This window comes from Sebastes umbrosus, chromosome 19 (assembly GCF_015220745.1).
Source record: "Sebastes umbrosus isolate fSebUmb1 chromosome 19, fSebUmb1.pri, whole genome shotgun sequence".
Lineage (NCBI taxonomy): Eukaryota > Metazoa > Chordata > Actinopteri > Perciformes > Sebastidae > Sebastes > Sebastes umbrosus.
This window is the reverse complement of record NC_051287.1, coordinates 8,964,824-8,987,056: the sequence shown is the minus strand read 5'-3', so window position 1 is coordinate 8,987,056 and position 22,233 is coordinate 8,964,824. Positions and strand designations below refer to the sequence as shown.

General features: G+C 39.7%; 2 protein-coding genes across 3 annotated transcripts in view; both read left to right on the top strand.

Moving 5' to 3' along the window:
• LOC119478336 (atrial natriuretic peptide receptor 2) overlaps positions 1 to 10,321 on the top strand; it is a 66,980-nt gene extending 56,659 nt beyond the window's left edge. For both annotated transcript variants that reach the window (XM_037753006.1, XM_037753007.1), the window contains exons 16-22: positions 848 to 994; positions 1,715 to 1,838; positions 4,336 to 4,404; positions 4,604 to 4,778; positions 5,956 to 6,054; positions 8,357 to 8,448; positions 9,725 to 10,321. In XM_037753006.1, the coding sequence (XP_037608934.1) occupies positions 848 to 994; positions 1,715 to 1,838; positions 4,336 to 4,404; positions 4,604 to 4,778; positions 5,956 to 6,054; positions 8,357 to 8,448; positions 9,725 to 9,787 (769 nt within the window). In that variant the 3' untranslated portion in view covers positions 9,788 to 10,321. The remainder of the gene's footprint in view (positions 1 to 847; positions 995 to 1,714; positions 1,839 to 4,335; positions 4,405 to 4,603; positions 4,779 to 5,955; positions 6,055 to 8,356; positions 8,449 to 9,724) is intronic.
• Positions 10,322 to 15,689: 5,368 nt separating this feature from the next.
• On the top strand, positions 15,690 to 21,913 carry spag8 (sperm associated antigen 8). The gene is made up of 6 exons (XM_037751956.1): positions 15,690 to 15,898; positions 18,737 to 18,896; positions 19,170 to 19,215; positions 19,955 to 20,069; positions 20,939 to 21,001; positions 21,461 to 21,913. The coding sequence occupies exons 1-6, from the start codon at positions 15,848 to 15,850 to the stop codon at positions 21,566 to 21,568; spliced, it is 543 nt and encodes a 180-aa protein (XP_037607884.1). The 5' UTR covers positions 15,690 to 15,847; the 3' UTR covers positions 21,569 to 21,913.
• The last annotated feature ends 320 nt before the right edge of the window (positions 21,914 to 22,233 follow it).

The following is a 22,233-nucleotide window of genomic DNA, read 5'->3' as shown; positions in this document are numbered from 1 at the left end:
AGGCACCGAGGCAGGGGAAACTGGAGACGCAGATGGTGAGGTGGTGAATTGAAGCCAGACTGTAGACATTAAATGTCATTATACGTATAATGATGCCTCTCACACATTTAACTTCTCTTCATACTTATATCCACTTTATCATAAACATTTAAACTCTGCCTCCTCCAGTCACCTCCACCCGGCACATCTTCACCAGTCACCTCCACCCAGTACATCTTCACCAGTATGGATTGTGTAAATTAACAAAGTGTGGAAATAAAGCCAGTGACAGCTCTCACACAATCGTTACTCTCCATATCCTCATTATCATTATCAGTCCTAATCATAATACAGGACAAGTTCACTATAAAAACTTAAATAATAAATAAATTGTGTTCACCTGTTAAACTTCTTTTTTCTAATGATATCCAGCGTGGTGGATTTTACTGATTGTCTTGATCATTTTGGCAAGTTGTGAATCGATGAAATCGATTGCTGTAAAGAAATAAACACTGCAGTGACACTGGTAACATGCTGCATGGTGCTGGTGGATATACCGGCACTGAGGACTAAATGACGTGTATAACAGAATTAAGAGGGAACGAGTGTTCAGAGACCTCCTCAACTACAAGCACCCTTGATCTCTGTGTCAGAAAAACTCCTTTTCTCGGTCTTCCTCTTGTCTTCCATTGCGTGCAGGTGTGCGTACGCACGGTTTATAAATCAGATTTTTTTTTTGGCGTACGCCATTTTCGGCTTTTGTGCGCACGTACATTTTTAGTATGGATCCTACGCACTGTTTTATAAATGAGACCCCAGGAACTTGTGTGGATATTATCTAATTCTACTCTGTATGTGTTTTCCATAGGGAGGGCAGCACCAGTATTCTTAACAACCTGCTGTCCAGGATGGAGCAGTACGCCAATAACCTGGAGAACCTGGTGGAGGAGCGGACACAAGCCTACCTGGAGGAGAAGAGGAAAGCCGAAAACCTCCTCTATCAAATTTTACCACAGTGAGAACAAACGACAGTCACATCTCAAAACTCCAATTAACTTCAACCCAGCAAATAGGCTGAGTGTTAACCACCGTGGCTCGATGACACTGCCAATTGTGTTAAATCCCTGCATTAATTAAAGACTCCAAATCGCTCCCAACACCACGTTTTAGTAACAGACACACATTTCCCCGCGGTGCGATCTCATCGTAGATGAAAGGGAACGGAGCGAGCTGACAGGCAAACTGCTCATTAAGGGAGACAGAGGAGCAGACACGATAGTGAGTTTAGACGTTTGGATAACACCACAGTAGCAAATCCCATCTCTCTCTCACCAATTTATCTTCTTTTCCTGCTGAAAAAATACAGAGAAGAGCCTGAGAGAAAGGACAGCTATCGGTTCTCACCGCACATTTGAATTAGACCAGCTTACTTCTGCCACAAATTGGGATTATTTGATTGAGAGAAACTTAAGCAGAATAAGCAAACGATAAACTGACATCCTGTTATAATTAAACCTGCCAGGCATTCTGTAGTTGTGTTTTAGAAATACTAGTCTTCGAGGAAGACGAGGAATCTCATCACCTCTTAGAGCCTGCAGCTGCTTGTTTGACCTTATTTTTTATTCTCCTCTGATAACTAACTATCCCTTGCTTCTAGATTTTTCTTAACTTATCTTTTTTCGGTTTCACAGCATGAACAGTTTGACCTCATGTCTCTCTCTCTCTCTGTATGCAGTTCAGTAGCAGAGCAGCTTAAACGAGGGGAGACGGTGCAGGCGGAGGCGTTCGACAGCGTCACGATTTACTTCAGCGACATCGTGGGCTTCACGTCGATGTCTGCGGAGAGCACGCCGCTACAGGTACACACGGCAAACCACTATGTCACCGCAATCCTCCAGTGAAGGATTCCCACTCTGCGCCTCACCGTTTCTGTCTGTGCAACTGTTCTGACTTTTCTCAACATCTGTCAAGCTGTAGTCTAAAAGCTTATAAGAAAAAAAAATCACTGTTCATGTTCATGAGGGTTCATGTTATGGTCATGAGGGTTGGGTCATGACCGAAAGAACGAGGTCGCGGGTGCAAGCGGCCGAAATGGGTTTCCTCAGGAGGGTGGCTGGCGTCTCCCTTAGAGATAGGGTAAGAAGCTCAGTCATCCGTGAGGGACTCGGAGTAGAGTCCTTGCTCCTTTGCGTCGAAAGGAGCCAGTTGAGGTGGTTCGGGCATCTAGCACGGATGCCTCCTGGGCGCCTCCCTTGGGAGGTGTTCCAGGCACGACCAGCTGGGAGGAGACCACGGGGAAGACCCAGGACTAGGTGGAGAGATTATATCTCTACTCTGGCCTGGGAACGCCTCGGGATCCCCCAGTCAGAGCTGGTTAATGTGGCCCGGGAAAGGGAAGTTTGGGGTCCCCTGCTGGAGCTGTTGCCCCCGCGACCCGATCCCGGATAAGCGGTTGAAGATGGATGGATGGATGTTCGTGTTCACAGTTGCAGTGAACTCTTTCTCTCTCTCTCTGTTCATACATAAAAGTGCTCACCAGCAGCATCAGTGTCTCTACCTACAGTGTGTCTCATAGTTCCCACAGTGTGTGTTCCCACACACGGGCTGCAACTCGAAATAGTACAGTTGTTAGATGGAAGAGTATGTTGACGCAGAGTTGAGTCACATTATGCCACCACATATCTCCCTCTCACTCTCACCAAAGGGAGGTTTCTAGAGCAAATACATTATCATGATCTCGCATCCAGGCAGAGGGTCTTGAGTGTTGATTGGACAATCTGACACCTTCAGATGGAGTGAAATCCCCCCACAAGAACGGACATTAAACTCTTCTTCATCTCTTTTCTCTTCTCAAGTTAAGGGAAAGAACCAAGCTTACTTTTTGACAAGGCCAAATATTCATATCCTGATCCGCCAGATGATTTGTTACACAGAACCATCTGAGAAGTCGACATTGGAAACTGTTTGGAAAAGGGCAGGCACTTTCAAAAAAAAAAAATACTTGGCAGGTGATTGGATGAACCATCTGTCAATCAAACATTTGCCGAAGCCTCTCCTTGTTCGAAATCACATACTATGCACTACACACTCAATAGGTCTACTATCTTGATATATGCGAAGGATGCACACACCTTGCTTTATAGTTCGATTTATGTTAATCTTGTGAATAAGGCAGAATTATAAAATTGGTTATACTGCTTTTATAATAATGGCAACCCAACAACATATGACGAATTCTATGAAAATTACTTTTACTAAAGCTTTATCCTTCTTATGTTGTATCAGACCACTATCCTTTACTGCGTTCACAATATAGAATATAAATCACAGTATAGATTACATGTTTTGGGGTTTTTTGCAACCCCCCCAAAAACAAATACAGAGGAAGTGACAGCCCTTTTTTAAGCCCCCGATAGTATCTGCAGCTGTTCCCGTCAGGCCACGTACAGGTTTGGCCTTTGGTCCTACTGTCAGCCGGTCATTAATCAAATACTTCACCTTGTGTTGACCTGTAATTGTAGTGGCCCTCCCGTAGTGAACAAATGAAGGATATCACTTGCATTCAGAGCCAGTCAGTGTAGATTTTACAGGATGATGCAGCAGTTTAATGTCTTATTAACCCTGGAAGATGTAGCTGTGTATGATATACTGTGTGTACTTGAAAGGTGTAAAAATGGCAGATATTAATATGAGATGATGCACAGGCATAAAGTAGTTCTTTACGCCTCAAATTGAATTCTAATCCTGGTGTTTAAGTGCCAGTTTTGCATATTTTTATAGTGTAAATACCACATAAAAAACAACTCAAATGGTAACTTATCACAATACAAATATGGGCCTGCCTTAATGTAGTTTTTCCATTAGAAATTACAGCTTTAGAAAACATTATTAACTTGTATTTCCATCACAGTTTAAATGATCTCATTCACTTAACAGTGCTCACTCTAAGTACAGCACAGAATGTCCCGACTAGATAAAGAGACAGCTGTTTTTTTTTAAGTTCAGACACAATTATAAACAAAATGAAGATTAAAGATGAAGACTAAATAAAACATTTGTCTTTGAACAAACCAGCCAACCTGTCACACACTACATTACAACTGTTACGCCACACAATTTGGGCACATTGTGTTTGTAATAATCCATCTGTGGATTTGATTTATGATCCTGTAAATGTGCTTGTCAGGGAGCCTCAGCGGGCGATCGTCCAGCGACTGACAAAACAGGACAGATTATGTGGGAGACACGCTGGCCTCCCAATCTGTCAGCCTTTTAACAAAAGAAAACAGTGTCAAATGTTGGATTTACGGTGGTAAACAAGTCCCGTCATTACAACTCTTCTGTCTCCCTCTACAGGTTGTCACGCTGCTCAACGATCTGTACACCTGCTTTGATGCCATCATCGATAACTTTGATGTATACAAGGTAATAATAATGATTACAATATGGTGTATTTCTTTTTTTAATCTTAACTTGAGTTTTGTCTCTTACTTTATGTTAAAATATACAAGGTTTTAGTACATATGTTTTATAGCGTGTGGGCTATAAAATGCCTTCAGGACAGCAAATTGATATGAATTGCATTTTACTTTTACTCTCTCATTCCTTATGATTCGCCCCTCAGGTGGAGACCATCGGTGACGCCTACATGGTGGTGTCAGGGCTGCCGGTGCGGAACGGAAAGCTGCATGCCAGAGAGATCGCCGGGATGTCGCTGGCGTTGTTAGAGCAGGTCAAAACGTTCAAGATCCGACACAGACCCAACGACCAGCTGAGACTCAGGATAGGTATACACACAGGTGAGTCTGATCCGGAGCTCTGTACATCTGCACCGAGGGATGAACCTGGATACGTTGCGTAATAGCTGGTGTTCATCCAGCTGAGGTTGCCTTGACCGATGCACTGATGACTCAACACAGCTATTGGTACAGCTGTTTTTCCCGCTCTGGCACGGGAGGATGATTATCCCATACTTAATTCCGCCTTGTATCCATCAACAATTGATTGTCTCCCGCTGGGGAAAACAGCCGGTAGTGAGCACAGCACCAGACCCTTTTGAATGGTCGAACAAATCGCAGATGCGGGCAGTGATTTAGAGGTCTGAACCAGGCATATTGTAATTATGAGGACTTGTTGTAGCTTCCATTACCAAGAAGATGTATAATTAGCTGTCCAAATACTGTAAATTGTGTACAAATTGCTCTCTTTCCCCCCTAATAGGCTTCTGGGCTGATCTAAAATTGGTTACAATACATTTTTCCCCCCAAAAAATCAGCCACTGTGAGCAATAATTTTCACAAACTTGGACCAACCAAAGCTCATTTCTCTATCTCTTCTTTTGTGTTATCAAAGGTTTGCACAGCTTTAGATAAACTGTAATTATAGTGTGTGTAATGTGACAACTGATGCTCTAAAACTGGATGAATAGACTGAAAAATACTGAACCTTCATGCAAGTAGGGTTTATATATTGCGGGACTGTTGTATTAGCCTGTATTAGTTTCAGCTAGTGTATCTCATAAACTGGCAACTGAGTGTATATCAAGTGTAGGGCAGTTGTGATTTGTAACTTCCCACATCTAGATAGCAACGTACTGACTGGACATAAACACTCAGGATGTTTTATCTTGACCCGTCTGCAGCATTTAGTCTGATGCCATTTGCAAGAGGCTTCTGACGCAGTATTTAGACTGTATCAGCTCATGGCGGCACTGTTTATATTCTTAATCAGACACTTGACATGCAGCAGAAATGGACCAGCGTGCGTAGGCTGGTAGTACTTAGCATTGTCACAGTCATTTAAAGCATCCTGAGCACAATTTCAATTCACTCACAGTCACCTCTGTCGTCCTATTTAAAAACATTTACACTGCGGTGGTGGTTGTGTGATAATGACTGACAGCAATTCCCAGCATTCCAGATATTATTGTTTTTTCTGCTGTAAAAAATGTGTCTATATTTTGCTCGTGTTTTATAGGTCCGGTCTGTGCCGGCGTGGTCGGTTTGAAAATGCCCAGATACTGTTTGTTTGGAGATACTGTCAACACGGCATCTCGAATGGAGTCCAACGGAGAGGGTGAGTGTCACTGTCACTTCATTTTCTTCTATTTTTTTTAATTTTATATCACACAGATGTGGAATTTGAACATGTTTTACACCAATTTATGTGACAATGTCCTCATCATTTGCTATTTTTCAGTGTTTACAAGGACTTCCAGCTTATTCCTTGTCTTTGAGATTGTCGTCACTCTGCTGTGTATTATATTTATTTATTTATTACATGGCTTTGCTGAATTCTCAATTCTGATTGGTCAATCACGGCATACTGCGGTCTGTTATTTCTTTATAACAGACCGTTGCTATGTATAGTAGACCGTTGCTATGGGCGCAGTTCTGATGTCGGACTCTGGCGGACCGTTTTTGCGTCAAATTACTGATTTCTTAAGTAAGTAGCCGTGTAATGAGAGGGGATAATGCACAGCTAGCAGGTCATTTTTTTTTATATTTGTTAAAATTGTCATTACATTATCATCAGTTTACATCCATCAGCAATCAACAAATCAAATGCTCTGGTATCTGTGGCTGTCGCAGGACTCTACCTCAAATACCCTCAAATCATTTCATTCGGCCGCACGGATGTAATGATTGGACGGGCTGCCAGCCTGTCATTGTTGCCAACTTGGAGACTTTCTCTCTAGATTTAGGGACTTTTGGAGCTAGTGCTGCGAGCTACTTTCATTGGAAAAGAGTTGGCAACACTGGGTTGGGTTTTTCAGTTGGATAATTTTTTTAAATCAAGCGTACTCTCGCTGGTTTCTTAAGATTACCTACTTACTGTAGTAGTAGTAGCAACCCTTGCTTTAAGTTCTTTTTTTCCTTTTGAGAAGTTTTTCCTTATCTGAATTGATGGTTTACGGATAGATAAATTGTAAAGCGCTCTTGTGATTCGAGGCCATATTTATAACATTTTCTGTTTTAGAGCAAATGACAATCTACATAAGGGCTCATAATAACTTCTACTGCATGTGAGACATTTTTCTTTCAGAAATAGTGTACAGGGTTAAAACTAAAAGCAAGTATAGAGTTTTTTCCTGCTTTTCTCTCTCTGACTTCCGTACCCTGTCTGTAACTCTCAGCCCTTAGTCCCATCCTACTTAAGATGCCCAAGTGTATAGTTTCATTTTATAAATGGCTCAGTAATTTCCTACAGCTTGTCACTGTAGTTGTTAACAAACGTTATTCAAACAGGAGGAAACAGTGCATTTGTTTGGGACTATTTTCAGCTGCGGATTAATACACATTTGATGTTCTAGTGTGTATTTACATCAGCAGGATGGTGTGTGTGGAATTGAGTCAGAATAAACTACAGTGTGTGTGTTCATGGTAATGAAGGAACATGTCACCCAGTCCAACAGTGTGGCTCACTGATGTGTTTTTAATAGTTTTTGGACAGCAATAGAGCTCTATGGCACAGAAGAATAAATATATCAGGCGTTGATACACACACAATACTTGTTAGTAGATACATTCATTTCTGTTTTTGGTCTTTTCATGGGATTTGTTGACCGACTTCTCCTCTAACTGTCTTTGTTTAGTGTAGAGTTGATATTGTTTTCCTGAGATTAAGAGATTATAACCGTATGATTAACTGGATTTAGTGTAAGTGTAAATATGTGTTGATTATGCTGCATTTCTTTAATATGGACCACAGGAAGAGTGGTTGAATGGTTGTTGCCAAGGTAACAGATAATTGGGACCCCAATAAACAGTAAATAAACACTTATTTGCACAGTTTATTAAATCTTCAGAACATATTCTGTGATTGAATCTCACAGAATATGATGGAATATTAAGTTATTGAACTCTCATTTCATGTCTACCTTTCTATCCGCTGATGGGATGTTGGATGGAAACATTCTTCAGTAAAAAAAATATGACTTGACAGCTGAATATAAGACGTATTGACGTGCTGAGTCGAATACTTTCTGCACTGACATTTCTGTTCTTAACTGGCAGTGACAGGAACTGGTGTTATGAAACTGTGGTTGGATAGTTTGCGAGCGAGTCATCAGATGTATTGATTAACTACTGAGTCGCTTCCTGTATTGTGCCTCCTCTGGTAAATAATTGATAGCACTTACAGCTAAGGGCCCTTAGCCAGCGATAAACTGTGCAGCCCCGAAGCTTCACAGGCAGGAATCTTGTCTCACATCTCTGCATTGTGTGCATTAATTGGACCAAACAATACAGATTTTCATCACCGTTTGCATTTCAGCTGCTGACGAGTGCAGCGTGGTGGTGATGCAAATATTGTTAGAGTTGTCGTTTGTCATTCACAGTGTGAAAATGATCAGTCCTGCTCTTGATGTGTTTTGCAGCCTTAAAGATCCACCTATCCTCGGCCACCAAAGAAGTGCTGGATGAGTTTGGCTACTTTGATCTCCAGTTACGAGGAGATATAGAAATGAAGGTAAGAGAGAGCTTCCTTTGCTTTTTTTTTTAAAACTTACCAAGTTGAAGCACCAGAAAAAAGAGCAAGCATTACACTAAGAAAGGTTGTCCCACTTGTGTTTGTGACCGCTGAATATAGTGAGCTCACACTGCAAAAAACATCTGTCTGTACAACTCATTTGACCTCAGATTCTGTGTTAAAGCAAGACAAAATAATGCAAATAACTTGAAACAAGTTCATTTGTATTGGAAATAGATGAAAGAAATTTTGTTTAAAGGGGACATATCGTGCTCATTTTCAGGTTCTTACTTGTATTTTGTGTTTCTACTAGAACATGTTTACATGCTGTAATGTTAAAAAAAACACGTTATTTTCCTCATACTGTCTGCCTAAATATGCCTGTATTCACCCTCTGCCTGAAACGCTCCGTTTTAGTGCATGTCAACGGAATTGCGTTGCTAGGCAACAGTTTGGGTCCATGTTTACTTCCTGTCAGCTGATGTTATTTACATACACTGCAACAGGAAATAAACTGGGACACATTCAGAATGTTAACGTTTAAAACCATGTAAGGGTCTAAATATTGTATATTTGTGACATCACAAATGGACAGAAATCCTGACGGCTTGTTTCAAATGCACAGTTTCTGAATACGGGCTGTGTGTATTTCTCCGTATATTGAGCATTTTGACAGTTTAACAGTATTTATAAAGCACTTAAACCTGTTTTATTATATAAAACACATGACAATCTCACTTTTTCAAATATGGGACCTTTAAGACTTAATACTCAACACAATAACTTGTCAAAAAAGAAGATTTTCTATAGTTTTAAGTTGGAAACTAGGATCCTACTGTCTAACAGGGCTGCCATTGAAAACCTTACATCTCAATTTTATGCCTTTTAATGTTCAAATACTTGAAGAATCCTTTGCTGCTTCATGGATTGGGCTGCAACTGCAGATTATTTTCAGTATCGTAGTCTTATTAAAGAAAATGATGGAAAGAAAACAAGAGTTGTTGGTCATTTCATCTTAGATCTTTTGCAGAAACAAGGTTTTCACTTGACATCAGCGATATGTTTTTAGCTGTTGTTGTAACGATGTGGTTGATTTTCCTCTGACCATGCATAAATGCTTCATTTGTGGGGAGAAGGTGGAGTTGTAAGCTGAGCTGCAGTAACCATCAGGGTCACCCTTAAACGAAGGCCAGCCTAATAGAGGATATCACCCCCCCACCTCTCACCCCCCACCTCATCTCCATTGATGAACCTATTGATTTCTGTGTTTTTCCAGGGCAAAGGCAAAATGAGAACATATTGGCTTCTTGGGGAGAAGACTGATGTGTATGTTATCTGAGAGGCCTGCTGATAATGTTGCAGCAGCAGCAGTGGAGACGACAGCAGGAGCTCCGGTGGCAGAGCCACTATTTTATTTGTTCTAGAATAAGTCCTTATTGGTGATTTCCGTGCTGAGGAAAAGAGAACGACACCATACGAAAAAAAACCCAGAGGGAATTCCAGGTATATTTATTACCTGCATACTGTAACTGCAAAAAAAAAAAAAAGAAAAGAAAAAAAAGACAAAATATTGTAAAAGTTGTTTTTTGTATGAAGAACCTTTCTGTCCTGAGAGTGAGTACTTTTCACTGATAAATTCTTATTTTTTGTGCTTTCTATATTAAGATTTGTATAATGTGTTTGGAAGTCAATGGTGTATTAATATTTCCTAGAAACATCCATTGAAGTTTGGAGGCACAGCGTTACAATTGATGTCACTGCAGGGGTTCACAAACCGTGTTACACAGTACAAGATAATATGTATATATGTATATCCAAGATACTGTAAGATATTTTGTTCAATAAACTGAGTAAAACACTCTTTTTCCATTTATGGACCGGGCAGTATTTTTATGCTCTTGCTATTCTTAGTGTGGCAAGCTATTGATATTTGCATCCACAAAGGGGTGTAACATGAGGAAAGAGCCTGCTCTTTTTTATGCATTAAAGCTGAAGAAGGCAAGTGTCCTCCGTGTCCTCCGGTGCTCCTAATGGCATCTGCAAGATTTCACAGACCAGAAGAAAACAGCCAATCAGAGCCGAGCTGGAGCCTTGCCGTCTCTGAGCAGCTGTCAATCACTTGCGAACTCCGATCAAACGGTCAAACTAGGCAGCGCTGATCAAATATGAATCAATATTCTGTTACTATAATGCCTATTTCTCACCTCAAATGTTTTCAGAAATATCTTGTAGTGTACTGTCTAGCTGTAAAATGAGTGACCCAGCCTTTATGTTGAGATCAGTTGAGGAAATACTAAGCACCGCCCACCAGCCGGAGCAAACTTTCTCATGTTACAGCTAAACAGTACACTACAAGATGTTTCTGAAAACATTTGAAGAGAGAAATAGTCATTAGAGTAACAGAATATGGATTCATATTTGATCAGTGCTGTCTAGTTTGACCATTTGATCGGAGTTTGCGAGTGATTGACAGCTGCCTCCGTTGAATGAACAACCAATAGGAACGCTCTCTCTCTCTGAAATGACCTGTGATTGGCCAAAGTCTACCGTCACGGGCTAGGTTTTTTAAAGCCTGAAAACAGAGCCAAGAGAAGTCTAGTTTTCTCTCAGCACTTGTATTACAATATGCTGAAAGGTTATTATGGAATGTTTGCCCAATGATGCCAAAAATATTCTGCCTACTGCCACTTTAACGTTAAATGTGTGAGCTCTCTGAATATATCTGGGCCATATCCTCCTGACAATACTACCCCAAATGTTTTCATCAAAGTTTAACCCAGAAAGAATTTATAAATGACCTTGTGCTGTCCCCCCGCTGCCCTGAAATATTGGATGTCCCACTAGAATTGCACATTTGAAAGGCTCACAGAGCTAATACAGAGGTGTAGAAGCCAGTTCAGTGGAGGGGCGGTCTACCCGGTGTAACCTTTTAGGAACATCTGTTGAAATGAAGCTGCACCTTGAAGATATTCTTTTCCATTTTTATCATCAGCTCTGCCCTTTTCCCCCGCCTGTCCTGACAATTAGTTCTAGTTTATCTGATGTATATTGCCTTGTCAATTTACATTTCACAACACTGCTATCGTATTATCATTATGTAAAATCTAACAAGTGTGCCATAGAGAAACTGAGCATTAAGTATGTGCAAAGTAATTAGCTGCAAGCAGTTGTGGACAGATAAGGGAAGAAAAAGCGAGTCGGTAGCAGGCAGCTGTGTGTTTGTTGTAATGACATCACCGCTCATTAGATGCTCATTATCAGTTGTGGAACGGGGGCATGGGGCACTTTATGTGTGGCTATGTGTGTTTGTGCGTTTTCATCTCTGCAGGAGAACATCTCCCTCATCCCCCCCCTCCTGCACGGCTGTAATTACCACCCACTTTCTCACAGTGACACACCGCCGGCGCCTGTTAGAGCCACAGCAAGCAGAGTGAAGGTCTCCGCTGAACCCCGCTCTGACCTGCCAACTCCTCACAACTGACCAGGCTGCCTGTCATCCTGTCCTGTGTTATTTTCCGCCTTTTCATACAGCCGAGAACCTTGAAGTGCACAAAGCCTCCAAGCTTACTGCGGAAAAAAAAAAGTGTGCATGAGTCAAATACTTTTCAAAATCATTTTAAATAAGTAGAACATCTTGGGTGATTTCATGTCTCTTGAGTCAGTGTTCACCTGAATGTGGGTGATGAAAAGTAGTTCCCAGTAAACATATATTTGGTGATTTGCAGGTGAAAAGACATCTACGTACGTAGTTGAAAACTGGATGCTTTGTTTGAGCATGTTGGGCACATTTAGCTTTATTAACAACCTTACATTTTTGCGTTTTTACTTTTATGAATATTTATTTACGTTACATTTTACTGTAATTAATAAGTTATTTCTGTTACAATTAATGTGAAATGAAAAACCATGTTCCTATAGGCTATGAACTTTTAAATGTCATGTGAAATTACATATGGTAGATTCACATATGCTTTTTTCAAAGGTCTATTTAATTAATGTAACTAACTATTGTCTATGTAAAGATAAAGAGGAGTAATGTCTACCTGAGCAGAGAATGAAGTCGCTCTCCCTCTGTGTGTGTTATTATCAGAGCTTTTCCGTGCTTTGTTGACATAGCCGGGCCGGCCGTGCGTGCGCCAACAAACACAAGGCTTTCATCCAGGAGACCCTGTGTGTCACGTTACAATCAGCTGTTCGTTCGAGTCCCATGTTCACAGTGTTCTTGTGATTTTCACTGTACAAATGTAGTAGTTTTAAGTCCCTACCGTGTATTTCCTATACCTAACTATAGTGGTTTTATTGCCTAATCCTAAAGTGACGCCAACAGTAACTATAGTGGTTTTTATTGCCAAAATAAAGTGACAGCAAGGGGCGTGACAAAGAGGCGGTAGGCTTTGTTACAAGTTGGGATGAGAACGTGTTGGATCAGCACACATCACAGTGCGGCGCGAGATGAGCCTAAGCTTTGCTCGATGCAGCGAAAAGCCGTCAGGGCACCGCCGCGCAAGCCATTGAAAGTAATCGTTTTCAGTCACTGTCAGTGGTGCCATTTTCTCACGTTGTGTGTGAGAGGCTCTTACGGCGGTTAAAGCTGATAACGCCGTTGTCGTTCGCATTAGAAATGGTCCAATTTCTTATTTAGCACCTTTAAAATCTAGTTAAAAATAGTTCGTTATAAATAGTGAAATAATAGACTCTACCTCTTTGCCTACATCGAGGTATCCTTCTCTTCTCTGCTGATCTCAGTTAGCCTCCGAAACTAATTCAAAAACTAAGACATCAAGCAATTTCAGTACTTTTGAGCAATGGCAGTGGTGTGGATCTAGTGATGGCAGTCTAAGCCTGTTATCTATGTGTTAAATATTGGATAAATTGCCATGAGATTTGCTCCACACATCCGACCACATGGATGAATTGTAATAACTTTGGTGATCCCCTCAATGTTCATCTAACACCTCCGTTAGATCAAAATGTGAGTTTGTCTTTGGTTTACACATACACACAGAGCACCAGTGCATGTGGTATTTACAGCCAACATAATCACAGATCACTGTAATAAAATAATGGGTAGACACCTATTAGTGTGTGTGGCATGACGAGGCACAGTTTGACAGTTTACCGTCCATAAAACATTGATGAGACTTCTTACTGTGCGTCATGCTCAGGTGGTAGACTGTTCCAGATGCTCTGGCTGTCTGACAGTGAAAGAAAACTCCTCTGCTGTTTCTCAGCAACAGACTCCGTGGTTTATCTCTGTGTTTCATATCCACGGTAAAGAGCAGATTTAGCAGGGTTTGCATCGATATGAATAAACGGAATGTGATTCAACAAGGTTACTGAGCAAATAAATAAATTCTCAAATTGAGTTTTTTTTTTTCTCCTCAAATGATGATGTTGCTTCTTGGTTTGGCAGCAAATGATATTCACCTTCAGTGTATAACAAGAGAGCTGCCGCACATACTGTCCTGAAAATGTGCTGCTGTAGACAGACATTGCAGATTGTAAGCGAAGAGAAAACAGAGAATCCAATGCAGTTTTATGGATTTGGCAAAGAATTATGATTATGATTAGCTGTTATTAGATGTTATAATCAAGCAATGGGCTTCTATGATTTTAAAAGCTAAGCATTAAAGGGGACATATAATGAAAAACTCACTTTTTGAGTGCTTTTGTACATACATTTGAATACAAAATGTTGGCCATATATAGGGGGAGATCTTTCATCATGTTTTTTTCCCCCATGTTCTATAATTAATGGATATTTATAGTTTTACTGTTCACATTTGTCACTTTGAATTGAGTTTTGCCTTTTGTAATAGTGAAACATGAGAGTTCAATTAAAGAAAAAAATTATCTGACTTGCGATGTTCCTCCAGTTGCCACTATAACCCCTGGCTCAGCAGGCTGGATCTAACAATGGGGGATGATTGGATGGGTCAATCAGTGAATGGATGTAAAGACTTTTTACCAAGTGATCAAAGGAGAGTGTCATCTTTGTTCACTTTAATTGCACCTCGGGGGGACAATGCTTTCACCCACCGCTGTCTCCTGAAGACCGAGGGATGTGCTTCTGTGCTCTCCTGAAAGAATGTGAGGAGGATTATTCATCACTTCACTTTCCAATCTGAGCAAACCTTTTATAGTTGAGGCTGGTATTTCACATTTTACAAATTCAGAAAAGAGCTATATATTTTTTTATCAGACAGAATCGTGATGAAATGCTCGTAATATACTGTATGTGTTTTGGTATAATTAAGAGCAAACCATACATACAGTATAAGGTAAAATACTTAACATTTAATCTACCAGTGCTACTGTGTTACTATGAATGTTCTTTTGAGACATTTAAAGGAAAGGCGAATTTCCTTATAATGCACATTTTAATAACAGTGAACTCAGTGTGCAATACATTAAAATGCATAGAGCAAACAAGTAACATGGAAACAGGAAAATAAACCATACAATGCATGAAAATGCAACAAAGGAAGGAGAAAAAAATATGCAATACAAAAATAATACTATATATTGAATTTTGCAAACAATAATTATTTTGGAAAATATTTGGATTTTGCACTTACAGAAATGTAAGTTATTGTTGGAGATAGAAACAACACTGGTTCTTCGAATCAAATCACGTTATTTGTCACACAATACAACATGTAGTGAAATTATACAGATAGCAATTAACAAATAGTAAAAAAAAAAAAATAGAATAGAATACTAGTTATAGAATAAAATAAACACTTTTTTTTATTATTACAAAAGAAACAATAAAAACAATATTCAGTAAATATCAGAGAAATTAAAGCAATGAAACTGTATGCAATGACCATGAATGTGGTTCTCTCATTTGTTGTTTGGATGTAAATTTACATATAAAAAGCTCAATTTGACAAAACTCTCAAAAAAAGAGAGTTTTGCAAGTTTTTGCTTGCATCTATCTATATATCTATATATCAAATGTATCTATCTATCTATCTATCTATATATCTATCTATCTATCTATCTATATCTATCTATCTATCTATCAAATTTATCTATCTATCTATCAAATTTATCTATCTATCTAATTTATCTATCTATCTATTTATTAATATATCTATATATTTATTTATCTATCCATCCATCCATCTATCATCTATCTATCTATCTATCTGTCTATCTAATACATCCATGGTTACCATAGACACGACGGAGCAGTTTGCTCCGTTGTCATGGCGACACTTCCGTCAACGGAATCCTGTTGCCATGTGGGATTCGTAGTCACTTTAATTCAGAGGACGGGAGGTATAATATACCAGTAGTAGGATAGTCACTGTTACTAGAGGTTTCAGTTTATGTTGTTCACGTTGTTCACCATTCTAGTCCAGTTTAGTTTAGTAGTTATCTCGGTGCGACAATGACCCAAAAGACGAAATGTCTGTTGGACTGCTGGACATTCACAGAAGAGGTGAGTGAAGAAGTGCTAACTTAGCCTCGCTAATGTTAGCTAACGTTTCAGTGAGCCAGCATGCAGGACACCCATGATGAATGTAATTAGGTACACCTGTGTATGTGCTCTGTGAAAGGTGTATTTCCACAGCCAAAGTGTTTTGTTTCCTTTTGTTTTGAACTAAACACCTGCTGTATTTCTTTAGCTGTTACCAGCATTCTTTTTGTGAGTATGTGTGTGTTCATCCTCACACTAGACCAAGGGTCAGCAACCTTCACTATCAAAAGACCCATTTTAGGCAACAGAAAAAAAATCTGTCTGGAGCCGCAAAACATTTGAGCATTGTGATGAAGGTAACACAGTTTATAGTCTAAGTATATAGTATATAAGTCTAATGCAGTGAGGGCCAAAGTGCAAATGTACTATGGAGTATTAGGGCCACATTGAGGGGAAAAAACGTCTGAAATTTGCAGAATAAAGTCATAACTTTATGAGAAAAAAGTCGTAATATTACGGGAATAAATTCATAACTTTACGAGAAAAAAAAGTCGTAATACTACAAGAATAAAGGCATAACTTTACGAGAAGAAAAGTCGTAATATTACGAGAAATAAAGTTACAACTTTACGAGAAAAAGTCTTAATATTACGAGAATAAAGTCATAACTTTACGAAAAAAATTAAAATTACTACTTTATCTATATCTATATCTCTATATATATGCACTATTCTCATGATACTACGACTTTTTTCTCGTAATATTATGACTTTATTCTCGAAATCTCCGATTTTTTTTTCTCAATGTGGCCCTAATACTCCGTCGTACCGTCGTACCATAGACCTACAACAATGATAAATAAAAATGAAAATGTAAACAAAAACAGTTATTCATTTTTCATTTTTAAAAATCCACAGGGAGCCACTGGAGAGGAGCTAAAGAGTAGCATGTGGCTCCAAAGCCGCAGGTTGCCGACCCCCTGTGATTATCATAAAGTGGGCATGTCTGTAAAGAGGAGACTCGTGGGTGCCCATAGAACCCATTTTCATTCACATATCTTGAGGTCAGAGGTCAAAGGACCCCTTTGAAAATGGCCATACCAGTTTTTCCTCGCCAAAATTTAGCGTAAGTTTGGAGCGTTATTTAGCCTCCTCGCAACACGTAAGCATGACATGATTGGCACCAATGGATTCCATTTCATATGATACCAGTATCATATACTCTAGCTTTAAAACTCCTTAAAAATCGCAAGTTATATTAATGCGTTAGAGGAATTAGTGGCTTTCAAACGAATTTGCGTTAACACGTTTCCTATTCCTATTACCCTGGGGGTCCCTGGGGTCCCACTTTGGGAGCCAGTGGTTTAGACTATCAGCGAGGAGTTGTGGAGTTGGAGTTTGTGCTGTGTTTTAGTTCAATGGTAAGTCTTTCATACAGGGATTTTGGTGTGTGTCACAGGCTAATGGCTGTGATACTTCTCTGCCTGCTCCATTACCTTGAAAACTCAGTTGTAAAAAGAGCGACTGTCACACTATAAAGCTGGCACATGCTTGTAAAAGCTATTCAACCTGTTGTCTCGTTAGGTGCTTACACACACTATACAAAAAAACCCAGGGATATTCTGAATAGGGCTAAAAGTGTTCATCACAAGTTCCCAGAACCCATAGCGACCTCGTCAGAGTGCTCTTCAAAAACATATTCAGTTTGCTATCATATAAGACAAAGACAAGCAGAAAATCATTCGAGATTTGAGAGGCTTTAACCAGCAGATGTTTATTTTCCCTTATCAAACCTCAGAAGAATATAGCATGAAACACAAATAAGATGTTTTACATAAAAAACAAAGCAAGATACAGTATCTATGATTGAGGCCCAAACATGGTAGACTTTACAAAGGTAGTATTTACTGCATTGCTTTAGATCAGTGATTCTCAAAGTGGGGTCTGTGTCAGGGGGTCCGCGAAATAATTTGCTATAAATTATGAAATTGTGCTGTATCATTAAAAAATACATATCTATAAATGGGGACGATTTGCAGCAAAAAAACAAGCATATTGTGTCCATTACTCCCGCCCACGTTAGCTTTGGGGCAATAGAAACTCTGATATGATTGTGACGCATCACGTCAATCAGTCATGAATCAGTCACTTCACTCAGAGCGCAATGAACTGTTCCGGCTGCTGCTTAGCTTATCACACAGCTTTGTTAAATACTCAATTCTGATTGGTGTCAAATTATTGATTTCTAAGTAAGTAGCCGTGTAATAAGTGGGATAATGTACAGCGAGCTGGTCATTGTTGTGAAATAAACCCCTTCAGGGTGATGCAAGATGGGGTTTATTTCACAACAATGACCAGCTCGCTGTACATTATCCCTTTCTTAGGGATTAATATTTGAGACAGTGCATATCGTCAAGTGACGCTAAGCCCAAACTAAATTGAGAAAATATGACGACAGTTATATCGAGCGACAGCGACAGGAGACCAAAATGCGACATGTGTCTTCAGGTGCTAGTGAACGAAGTCATGAAGCCATAGTCAAGCTAACATCTGATTACAAAGCACCCGGAATATCAGTGCAAAGTGGTAATAACATGGTTCAAATTGAAATGTGTTTCTGTTTATCACTATGAAACAGGTCTGGAGTATTAAGGTTGAAAAGTTTTAAAATACAAATAGTTCCAACGGCGTCTAAAAGTACAAATGGTAGTAAGCATTACGCTTAATCGGTGTTACGATTATGAGAGGGTCCTTGGAAAATGTTCTCCTCTTTAAGGGGTCCCTGGCCCCCATAAAAGTTTGAGAACCCCTGCTTTAGATTGTAATTTTTCATCTAAACCCTGTATGTCCATTTATACAGAGGGCAGTTGTTGCTCTTGACACTCAGGAGACGAGGAAACCAATCCAGAAACGTGGACACAGAGAGCTTCTCACCATGGACCCGGAGTGTAAAATGGAGACTGTCACTACGCTGATGGCAGATTACGCCCCTCCGAAAGGTCCGGGAGTGAGGCTGCGGGGTATGTGTCTCTGTCTTTCACCAACCACTGTGCAAAACTACCATTATAAAGACTACACTAGACATGTATTTTCAGAAGAGTTGAAAAGATTTCATTCAGGTGGAAGTGTCTTTATAGAGTACCAGATTACAGCATTCGCATAGAAACTGCCGGCTGCTTTGACCTTTTAATTTAGTTTCAATTTTTCTTATTTTCGCTGCTCAATAAATCCTTTTTCAGATGATTTGCTATGCACGCTCAGTTCATCTCTTCTTTTATATTCCCATGGTTCAGGCATCAGAGGCGAGCTTTGGGAAAAAGATATCGCCCAGATGATAAGGTAAATGAAGTATGAAACAAATCGTTTGATGCTAAATAAATCATTGCTGGAAGTGGTGTTGTTTATGGAAACAGAGCCTGACCACGTCTTGAGGGGAACATGTCGGAGGAAAAGTGATGTAATATTTACACGTCTGGGCTTGTTTTACTGTACAATCACAGCTGTAATACCTTTTAAATCAGATTTTATGATGTTGTTTTACATGGAGGCCAGTCATCCTAATGGGGTTTATAGAGTCTATCCCCACAGATGAGGTTATTACCATCCCGCACGAGTTAACTGCTCATAAGGAACACAAAGCATCATGTCTTCGATGAAAACGGCTCGTCCAGCAGTAGACGGTGTGACATCACTCAGTCTTTAACCCTACACTCCTGGACTTTATAAGTACACGCCAACACTGCTTGATTCATACGGGGTTCCCATCCAGCAAAGAGCTCAGAGCAATTTGCTCGGCTGATCGGTTGTTACGCTAAACGCGATGCCATTTTGACACAACATGGAAATTCTACTCCCATCTATATGATGACCATTGATCCACTGAGTGACATTAAATGACGTGTGCAATGTGGTTCTTACATCCCCACTCTTAAAGGCCCTACATACCATTGTTTCACCAATCCATCAAAAAAATCTGTCATGTAAGACACAACAGAGAGATGGAGAAGATGCAAGGAGAGAGAAATGGAGGATTCCAACACTGCCAAATACTGATGCTGATGTCTTCTTGTTTTCACAGTGAGAAGGTCCACGCTGAAATGAACCCACCAATTCCCAAACCTGACTACCGCTCCACAACCCACAAGGATTTCTGTGTCGAGGGATTTGTACCTCTAACCCCTGAAACAACACAAGTAAGTGTATATATGTATTTATGTACACTCTATATGTGTATGCAATGTCGCGAACAGTAATCAGATCAAATCTCCTGTGTTGAATCTAAAAAAGGCCATGCCAGTTTTTCCTCGACTAGTTATTTTCCTCCAGTTTCTGCTCTATTTCCTCTCAACTCTTCCTTTCATTTTTTCGTGACCAAAATGTTTTATTAAGAAAACGAAAGTGATGACATAAACAAACAGAAAGGCAACAGACAATACAAAGAAACATAAAGAGAAAAACGAGAGAACAGTAAAAAAACAATAACAAAGCAGTGCAAGTCAAAAGTACATTATTGTACATTATTGTCTGTGACAGCAGTGTATGCTTTTCAGTTCTTCAGAGATATAAAACATGATGAATGTCACACCATAACTGTTGAGGATCGAGTGTTATATTAAGACTGCTTTCATTGCAGCCGTAAAACAAACAAAAACATTTTTCTGTCAACCTAAGATTACTAGAAGAATCCTCATTAAAGCTGCAGTCAGTAACTTTGAGCAGATTATCTGTCTCATGCACTACTGTCAGGATATAGTGACCATTTAATAAAAATATCCTTTTTTATCATAGTCAAGTTACTGACTGGAGCTTTAAGGAGACACAGACGTCACTTTGAGATCTAGCAACTTCTCATGGGCATGTGTCATGTTTTTCATTTTATAGACAAACAATTAATCCTTTAATAAAAAAAGAAAAATGGTAGATAAATCAATTAGGAAAATAGTCCCTACATTCTATGATCATAATGGTCCTAAAATAGGCTTCAAAAATAGGAGCGGGGAGTAGAAAATCATAGTCACAACGCCGTTCATTTGACAGTGTGCTCTTGTTGTCTCATTTCCAGGTTCATGATTATAGAGCTGACCAGGCCGTCACATTTTGGAGTGAAAATCGCCAGCGGATACAGGTGTGTTGCACTTTTTGGACATTGGGTGTAATGTTTTTGCTGTTTGTTTGCCGTTGTATTTATTATCCAATCAATATTTTCATTCCATTTTAAGTGGATTTATTTATAGGCCAAAGGGAATATATAATCTCTATCAGAGTATTTGCTCTCTGATGCTTTCCCCTTCTTTAAAAAAAATAACATACAGTCACTAATGGCCTCATATAATGTCAGAGGAGAATGCAGCAGCAGCTTTCAGAAGAGTTGGACGTATCCACTAAGGTTAAGAGGAGGATGATTATAGACTTATTATATTCCCTCTCTGCTCTGTGCAAAGTGCTCTCCTTTATTATTTGGTGTCAGACTCTTCAGTCTTGACACTCTTGGCATGTTCAGTACAGTGAGATTCAGGAAATTAATCTTACTGTACTGTATTGTAATGAAGGAATAACACTATTCTTGTGTTGTTTTGTGTCACAGGGTGCGACCGCCGTGGAGACTCTGAGAGCACCGTTCAGGAAGTCGGCCCTGTTCAGCACACCCATCAGTGAGCGGCTGGAGGAAATCGAGCTCCCACTTGACAACTGAGACAGTATGTCAGAGTATCACATTACATCACTTCATTACCAGTTAATATTAAAGTGGTAACCCACTTTAAGGGTTATTGTTATTCTCAACGGCGGTGACACCTCTGTTGGTGATGAGCTGTCATTGTCAAATCTGAAAACAAGTACATGTACTGTAGTTGAGAACAGTGAAGTCAATGGAAGGGCAGCATTTCAACAATAAATATCTTCTCTACATATGTATATTAAAATTTGGAAGACTATTTGGTTAAAGTATTACTGTCCGAAAAAATAAATCTAGAGCAGATGGTCTTTAAACCTGTTAAACATACTATCTCTGAACTTAATAAAAACACACTGACCGGTTTCTGTTTTACGGATTTGCTGAGAAACATTTTTGCCTCCGTGTTTGGCTCCCTAAAAATAAATATTTACTGTATTTGTCAGCACTGTGTGCAACTCTGGTCAGTACTGACTCAAAGCATCAGCGGTGACACACAGTGCAGGTCGCAGCCAGTAAACAACTAATGATGGTTACACACAACACGAGAATGGGCCCGATTCCCTCCTCTCAACAATGGTCAGCAAAGCCCAATTTTTTGGATGGTTCTAAAGATTATCTTTCCAGATATTCCTGTGGTGTGAGGTATATTAAGAGGGTTTTTTACATCCCCCCTGTAAAAATCT